This window comes from Bactrocera latifrons, unplaced genomic scaffold, assembly GCF_001853355.1.
Source record: "Bactrocera latifrons isolate USDA-ARS-PBARC rearing strain unplaced genomic scaffold, ASM185335v1 scaffold_204, whole genome shotgun sequence".
NCBI classification, from domain to species: Eukaryota; Metazoa; Arthropoda; class Insecta; order Diptera; family Tephritidae; genus Bactrocera; species Bactrocera latifrons.
The window spans coordinates 264,795-274,292 of NW_017535564.1; the positions used below are offsets into that span (position 1 = coordinate 264,795).

General features: G+C 36.9%; 1 protein-coding gene across 1 annotated transcript in view; it reads left to right on the top strand.

The window, feature by feature from the left end:
* The window catches only part of LOC108968144 (dystrophin, isoforms A/C/F/G/H), a gene marked incomplete at its 3' end in the record, with an annotated part of 344,088 nt that overhangs the window by 61,610 nt on the left and 272,980 nt on the right, over window positions 1-9,498 (top strand). Inside the window, 4 exon segments of the mRNA XM_018931935.1 lie at window positions 1,097-2,245; window positions 2,392-2,636; window positions 2,766-2,933; window positions 3,874-4,066. Coding sequence (XP_018787480.1) covers window positions 1,097-2,245; window positions 2,392-2,636; window positions 2,766-2,933; window positions 3,874-4,066 — 1,755 coding nt within the window.

Below are 9,498 nucleotides of genomic sequence, written 5' to 3' on the forward strand. Positions count from 1 at the left end.
AACCATATATATATTATATACATATGTACATATCCATTATATATTGAATTCATAAACTCATATATTTAAAACTTTTACTATTTATATATACTACCTGTACACATACATATATATACCTACGTATTCACTCATATACAAACATTTTAAACTCCCTAGTAACCAAGCACCAATAATCATTTACAATAACAAATTAAAGCCATAACTCATAAGTTTATCCCATTGCAAATTAACTCTTGGAAGAAAGCCTAATACCATGTGAAAAAAATAAAAAGTATTAAAAACACCTTCATCCTCAAAGCCAATCACCGTATCACCAATTAGCTGCTGTGGAAACATTTGTTGGTGTCATTTCAATGTATAATAGAACTTTTAATTGTATATTCACTTAAAATATGGAAATAATGTTAATTATGTAGACTTTAACGTGTAATGGGTGCAAATTTTGGGTTGTAACTGTACATTGCTTTCGGCCGTGGGATTATTAACGACACCTTAGAACGTATTGTAAATGTCCTACGAAAAAATTATTGCCTATAAAATATATTTATGAAATTAATCTAATAAATTGTAATTAACAATAAATTAGCAGATAGAATAGTTGAGTTCTAAAGAGTTTAAATAAAGTCTTAGCCAAAACGATCAACACGTGTATAAAATCATAACATTCATTAAAACATGCGCTACTATGTATTAGAATATGAAAATGGAGCATTACAAAAAGTCTCCAAAAACCGTGGAGACTTTCAGTTGAGAGTTTTTTGCACTAGTTTCGATCAACCATATATATACGTGCTATGATTTTAAGGTTTAAAAGTCTCCAATAGAAGTGGAGAGTTTAAGTTTATAGTTCTTTGCAATAATGTTAAACAACCCATCAATAAATTCTCTATGAAATTTGAGTTTAAATGTAAAAATTTATATTTAAAAAGTCTCCAACTTAAAAAAATGAATATTCACTTTTCATTATGTATAAAACCTCCAAAACAGAAACAGAATAAAAGTTCAGTTAACAAACAAAAGTCTCCACWTCCAATTTTTTATTGGAGAGTTATAATTTATGGTGTTTCTTATACCAACACATTATTATTCGTCATAGGATGCTTTAAAAACGCGTTTTAATGTAAATTCCGAGCTGGCAACACTCTTACCAACTCCACCATCAACTGCACAAAGCACCAGTGCACTTGAAAATACGGACTCTGATGTTGAAATTGTTGTATTGAGCAATACGGTACGTCAGCGTCGCGCACGAACACCAGGCATAAATGACTCACAAAACGCTGGCGACTCACCGGCCAAACCTGAGCGGTCTCCACCTATGCAGACGACAGTCGAATTGCCGYCAGCAAAGGATGTCTCCGCAGAGCAGGCGATGGTGACACAAGTCTTACCCGATGTCTTGCCGCCACAAACATTCCGTTTAGCAGAGTCTAGCACGCTGTTCTCACACATCTCGACAGCCACGCCAATCGAAACGTCAGACAACGCGCCCACTAAGCCACCAAAACGTAAAAGCCGTAAGGGTGAACAACACGCCAAAGTGGTGGAGGTACGCGAACGAAATTTGCCACACGATAAAATGTCAGTACAGAATATTGAATTCGAGCCACAGATCGGTGAGATCGTAGACACCGTAAATATTTTAGAGAGTGTGGAGCCATTTGTACCCGAATATGTGGAGACGGTACAAATTGTCGATCTCTCTGAAGATTCCGATTCTTCGATGCGTATTGACGCGGACGGCAAAGAAATACAACGCAGCAAAAGCAAACGTTCGCTTTGTGAGTCACCGAAGCCACCACTCTCACCGCTATTGGATGACGTAGAATTGCGCGGTGCGGTGCCACTCAACACGAGCACACCATTCCTRCGTGTGGAGAAGCAACGCATCTCGTTCGATGAGAAGCGCAAACGCATAGAGAAGGAGCGCGATATATTACGCGACTCGGAGGAGGATGAGGACGAACGACCGGCTAAGGAGCACGWGCCATCGAATAATTCTCCACCGAAACAACCGAAGCGTTGGCGTCAGCTTACGCTCGCCTTGGATGAAGAGCAGTTGCCCAAGAAAGCGAAGCCTCAAAATGAATCCGAGGGCACGCTAGATTCACCTGCGCGCAACAGCTTTTATAGTGCTGACAAAGAGGCAGGTTACGATTTGGAACCTTTGGTTTTCTCCGATGATGAGGATATACCGAGATTCTCACTAGAAATGACACCAACATTTGATTCCGATAGTGATACGGTAAACATTTACAACACTTTCTACACTAGCAACTAAACGGCTTGTTACGATTGGCTTTCAGGATTGTTTTATTTAAGCATTTATTTGAACTCTACACAACATTTTAAACTGACTTAAATATGTTTCCTTTCAATTTATTCACTCAGAGTCGCATTGAGACACCCGGTGCTAAGAAACCCAATTTCTTCGAAAGCAAAATTCTGCCCACCTCTCCGTCTTTGGACGATTCGAATATCACTTTGAAAAGCCCTTACTCCGATAGCCCGCTGAGTTTTCGCGACAACGCGCCCCTGGATCAACGTGTGCAAACTTTCGACAAAATGGCCAAGTATATGATACGCAAAATGGAGGCGACCAAGGACAAGATCGAAAAGTGTAACGAGGGAGAGGTGTAAGTTTTTTCAACTTAACTGCATACTCACATGTAGATCTAACATTATTACCTGTTTTTGGATTACTAACAGAAACATTAAATTATTAAAAAATATACACATTTGAAATACTGTATTTCTCCACACAGCGCCATTGAGGACTTGAAACTTTTAATTGCGCCCGATGCTGCCACTTTGATATCACAAGGTGATTCCTTGGTCCTGGAAACTCACGGCAAGCAGGKTAATCTTTCACGCTTAGTTATGAAAACGCAGATCATTCTACGCGAAAAGTTCCGTGAAGTGCAGCAAGCCAAGTGAGTTTTACATTGCTCGCAAATGCTGATTATATTTAAATTTATGCCATTCATAGCGTTAGTTCTGTAAATTTTGTATGCATTTAAGCAAAAAAAAAAAAATCTCTCCACTTTTTGGAGACTTTTTTTTAAATACTTTAAATATAGTTTTTGTTCAGAAAATGGAAAAATATCGTTGTTCAGAAACAATCCACACGCATAACTTATTCAAAGTTTCAATGAACATAATTTTTTTCACCAATTTACTTTTTGATAAAATGAACCAATAATATTATTATTAACTGAACAAATTGATAACTTAAGTTAACTTAATTATAACCACATATCTGGTATATATATGTAGATTTTAATACCTTTTAAATCTTTTATAAACATGTCTCCACTTTTGGTGACTTTTAGAGAAAGCAAATTTATTCCTTAACACTTCCTAAAATGAAATGATATTATGAGCAGATACACATTTTGTTGTTTTTTTATAAACATCATATCGCTTCTTTATACTTAGAAAACTGAATCTTGAAAGTTCGCTATTGTTTTATAGCATATAATCTTTAGATACTTTATGAAAGTTAAAAAATGTTTAAACTTATTTCTGCCGGATTTCTCATTTAAAAGTTATGAAAAAAATGTCTCCAATTTTTGGAGACTTTTTGGTAAAGTGTGGTCTGCTTTTGTAAAATTAAAGATTTTTCAATTTAAACAATATACATATGTAGATATATGTAGGTATACACATACTACATTCCCAGGTATTACTGTTATTAAGAATTATTAAAACTATTATTTTTTATAAATATGATTCAACAATTGCACTTCTAGCCATGTCCAGAAATTTGATCCTTTTAATTTATTCATTATAAATTTGCGAAAATTTTAAAATTAATTTTGATAATTGTTTTTACTAGAAATTAASTTCTCTCACGAAACCTACATTTTTCAGATCTAAAGTGCCCGGCGTGCCACAACCGATTGACGGCAGCAATACCCCCAGTCCGCGTTCCACACTTGAAAAGCCGAACATCGATTTGGAAGAACTCGTCACAAAAGGACTTAAGCGGATAAATGATCTGATTGAAAAGCCATACGATAAGGCATCCATTGAGGCGCTACAGCGCCGCCTAGAGGAGATTAGCGTAAGTACACAATTGCATGCAACAGTAGCTTTCAAACTGTTATCATAGTATTTTAAATTTTTTGAAATGGAGAGTATCGTAAATTTGAATAGTGGATACTTGCATGCGTTTCAAAGTGCAGCGCGCACACACACACACACACAAAGGCATATATAAATATACTTTATGAGTATGCTTTCTATGTGTGGCGCGTGCCACATGCAGAGCAACGTTTGCGGTTCCGCATTCCAACTGCATTTTACGTATTGCTTCTTAATTTGAGTATCTACACCAAAAGAGGTGTCAAATAAGGAAACTTTTTGGAGGTGGCATCGAGCGAGAGAACTAAATGCGGTTTTCTCGGTTACACGCCACTTGTTTATTTATGATATGACTGCGCGAATACGTCTATATATCTTTGTAGATATTGAACATATGTCACCAAATTGTTTACTACTTCCCATTAAACTTCATGTGGACTTGTTCAGTATCAAATTGCATGCATCAAAGCATCAAAAGCCGGATTGCTTTACTTAAATCCGCAAAATCTCGCCTACTTAAATCTCTAGAATCTTGCTATTACTCCCAGGTACTTTAGTTTTGGCTGTAAATGAATCTCACACTCCCCTATGGTGAGAGATATACATTCCTCCTCCTTCCTAGACTTACGAGTAAATTTTCTGTCTTTTGCTCAGCTAGTTCTAAARTTACTGAGGGAAACCATTGGCGCAGAACGTTTATACGCTCATTGCATTAGCTCCGGAGGTCATCTAGGTGTTTAGCCACTGCTAGCACAGTAAGGATTTTGGTTTGTGTCTTCTTAGCACTCCATCATACATTAGGTTCCATAGAAGGTGGCTTATAACCGAGCCTTGCTGTACTCAACTCGATATGGATTAGSTCTTGGTGCCTTCATTAGTATCGAATAATGCTCGCCTGACTCCAAACTGTTTCTTAATATACTTTCATATACTTGCCAATTCAGTCGCAGAAGTCGACATGATCAAGGTTCCGGAGGCTTTTTTGGTTTAGGAAGTAGAACTAATAGCTGGACTATCCATGGATCGGGCAATATCCCTTCTTTTAAATACGCATTTAACAGTTCTGCAAATAATTTTGGTTTCAAAGTCATGGCTTCCTTTAAGGCTCTGTTTGGTATGACACGACTATAATGCTCTAAATGCAGGTTTCTAATCTTAAAACTTTAAACCAAAAAATTCCCAAAACAACCACATCTGGCAAACAGGTTCCTTATGCTTCAGTTGCCTTTCGAGAGTGATCGCTGTAAAGGTCACGTTATCCCCATATGCGTGGTAAGGTTAAAGTTGACTGTCATTATTAAGATCGGAAATTGTACTGTTTCGACGGGGTTGGACTATAGGGAAGGAGGTGTTAGATGAGAAAATTTCAATGCGACAACATCCAAGAAAAAGCAGTTTAGAGAGGAATTGTGTTCCCTTTCTGCCAGCATGCAARCCTTACCATGTGGGGATTCGATTGAAGACCACCTGTAATTGTACGAAATGCAGTATTTTGGCACGGCTGAAGCTTCTTCCTCTGCGATTCCCATATCATGCATGGTGAGTGAACGGCCGGCCGATTGTCTTATATGTTGCCAACAACGTGACTTAAAGATTTTGTTGCGACTCTGTGCTTTGGTAATATTCGCGGTCATATGAGGAGTGGATAAGCATAGGCTGTAAAATATAACGCCTAATATCTTAGGTTTGTCAGTTGGAATTTTATATCCATTGACTGTGATATTAAGTTTCAGGTAGTGAATAAAGTCGGTTCAGATTTAATAGCGGGAAGTGTGAGGATGACGATCATTGTAGGGAAGAAGTGAGAAAGATCGATTCCATTCGCTGACTTCAATATCGTAAAACGATCTGAGTATGAGGTGATGGAAATTGAGGGAGTCTCGAAATATAGAAATTAAGCAGTAGGAGGAGGGGTCCCCATCTGCGGAACCACCTGTTGAATTCCTCATAACTTTGAATTTTGTTCTGAAAACAGTACGGATGATTGTTCAGATAGTTCAAAGTTAACCACTTTAGCTTGAAGTAAGCTTAGATTTTTCGATGTCTTTTAGTAATGTTGTGAGGTTGACTGTGTAAAAAGTTTATGACAAATCTAAAGCTACAAGGATGGTCCTCTAAGAGGGTGGTTTTTGATTTAGACCATCAACCATATGAAAGATTATGGCGCTTAGTCCCCTGATGGTACTGTGCACTTTCCGGAAGTATGTTCTGAATTTCCACTTTCCTAGAAGTTCTCTTAACATTAGATTTCCATACAAAATTCGGTTGTTGATATAATCCTCAATTAGCTTCCCAGTTCAATAGATCAGATGGTAACAAATTCTCTCGTCCTTCTAGGCCATTACATTTAGCTACACAATAATTAAGAAAAAAGAGTTCAAGGAAATACATGCTATAAAATTTGGCCAAGTATTTCTATTTGCATTCGAGAGTAAATTTTTACGCTTACGAATTAACACTTTTGCTAAAATTTATCCTCTTTTTTAAAAACATTTTTAAATTTTCCCGTTACTGAAAAACGAACTCCCTACCCAAAAAGTTGCAGTCACGCACTCAACATTTCCTGCTGCAGCAGTTGCCAACCAAGCTGTCACTTTTTATTTTTTTTTTTTTATGTAATTTTTAATTTTTATGTATTTCTGCTTTTTTTGCTTGACGATTCTCTACATAAAAAAAAAAAACAATAGTTCATTAAAAGCGTTGATTTAGTGCCAAAATGCGTGCCATCCGATACAATTTGGGCGTAAAGTCGACCATTTAGGCGTGACGACGATGGTGATTTCGTAGCATGAATGAAAAGCGCCACCACTTAGCTTTCGGTACTTTTTTGTTTTGATTAATTGCCGAACATTAATCAGATGATTGCTGGTAGGTGCGAAATTAGTGATTATTTTGGCTGGATTTAAGGTGTAATTTTAGCAATAAGTGGATTAGCCTAGAATGTGGCTAATAAAAGGAAATATATTTCTCAACCCAGTATTATCAACATGTGGCATTTATAGAAGAGCTTTTACGTCAACTCAAATAATCTTTTTAAGTCGTAGACTTCAGTGGTATTTATCTGTATTATCTCGACTCTTTCCAATAACACTTTCCGGCAGCATGCTTCTTGGTTTGGGGTTGGGTCTCACCAAACAGGTGAGTACTMGTTGATCGTGTTGTCTGCGATATTATCTGAGAGGATCAAATAATTTCCAAGTAAGTATGCAAAGTTAAGAAAAGCTTGCCTTACGTCTATATTTGCCTGAGAAAACTGAGCTTTCGGTGATTTTATGAACGAAATCCCCCCCGATTATTGTACTGGTTACTATTCACTTGATATGCAAGTCCGAATGTTTTCGATTTTTGTTTAAAATAATAGTTTAAAAATGTTTCGTATGGTAATCTAAAATATTTCTGTTAACTATTCTATAGAATAAAGCTTTGTAAATGACGAAATCGTCGATATTGATTTTACTAAGGGTTGGCTTGGATTGTCTTTGTCACCTTACTCTGCCCATTTCTCTAAAATTCACTCAATGAGTGTAGACCCAGAACTTGTTCGGATTTAGTCCATCTCTTTAAAAATTTAGTTMGATAAACTAGAATCGCCATTCTCACTGTGGTTCAAGTGGTTAGTAAAGATTAGACTTTTGTAATGCTTTCGGGGTACGTTTATACGAACCTCTACGGGACACACAGCTTGKTTCAAGCGTTAGAATTGAGTAGAGTGAGCTTATCTGAATAATGTGTGAGGTGAGTGCTGAATTTCAGCTTTCCTCGTCTTAATCAGTGAATATTATATGGAGGAAAGAAGGTTTTCAAATTAGGTCACACTCAAGCAAACTCATAATTCAAGTATTAATCAATAACCTTGGTGRTTCAAGAATTTTCGACATGCATGATAGGAATCATCAATTGAATTATTCCCCAAAAAATCTGATAATTTTAGTCAGTTCTGGAAGATCAGTCGTCCATTCTTCTGTTCTTATGCAGTAGACAAACCCCATATAAAGGTTGTTTATGAATTACGAGGTACTTCATCTTGAAACTCTGTTACAATTGACATAACTTTATCTTTGCACCATAAAAGATATTCTCCAGAATCGGCCGAGCTAGATATTTTAGCGGTATAGGGATTACAGAACAGTCCTTTCTCAGAACTTAAAATGATTTTGCTTCACGGACTCGGACTAATTCGTTTTAGTATTCTCTGACTTCGTCTGTGACAGTCGAATTTACTATGAGGTATGGCTGAGTATGAGTGTTTGTGTGCATTCCTMTGGCATTTCAAATGTATTCTAATACATTTTTGGCATATTAAATATTATGGCGATTTTATCTCGCACYACTTACGGACGGACTCTTTGAATGTCAAATGCTGCCAAATTTTTCACTAAGTCACCCAAAGCGGGCGGTCGTGCGCCAGTCGACGGCGAGCGAGCCAAGTGCCTGCGGTGGGTGCGCCAAAAATAGCCGCCAAAGTGGCGGTGGTGCGCCGCGACGAACGAAATKCRGCTAATTATATACTAAACAACAACAAAGCGTAAAAAAAAATAATTTGGAGCGCATAGTGCGGCAACATGCTGTTTCAYTTGCTGTTGTTGTCGCTATTACAACTCTTGATTATTTATTTATTTTCGGTTTGTTTATCGATTTTTCTTAGTGGCCATCGCAGTTTTGGTTACTTTACTACCTTTAGATTCACAAATTTGAGAGTGGCAAAGTGAAAATGAAAATGTTTATAAACGCAAAMTGAGGAAAGTGTTGGCGCTCGCAAGCGGTTTCCTGTACGTGCCGCGGACTCTCCTCATTTGATCGATGGTGAGCGTCGTGAGGACCGCMTTTTAGCCGAACGCACTCAGTGCGGCGCGATATTTTCAATAGAAAACATCGATTTCGTTGAGAAAGTCCAATTGTCACGGAGACAGTGAGACGTGCTGTTGCAACAAATTGTTGCATCATCGTGCTACTTGTGCTGGAGTGTAAACAAAAGACGCTTTGTGGTGCAAACCGYTTATTTTACTGCGCGGAGAACTCGCTGCAAGTGCAAGAGTGTTGTGGCAGTAATATAAATTTTATGTTGCGTGTTTGTGTGTGTGATTAAAGCGCTTAAGCGGCCGGAAAATTTTAATATATTGAGATATTTATAAATGACTTATTAATTTTGAGGCAAATTTTAAAACTCAAAAATAAAAAAGTCAATGCGAATTAAAAGCGAAAGTTCACAATAACAAAAATAAAAGCTGCATCAACTAATTTTTTTTTAATATAAACGGTTTTAAAAACAATCTTAGACAAGTTGTGTTGATAAAAACCAAAACATAAATGCTAGAAAAGTGGAAATATAAATTACAAATATTAAAGCCTAAATAATGAAAATAACAAAAAATTCATAAATATTTATTTGTTTTTGCAAGATGCTTCAATATT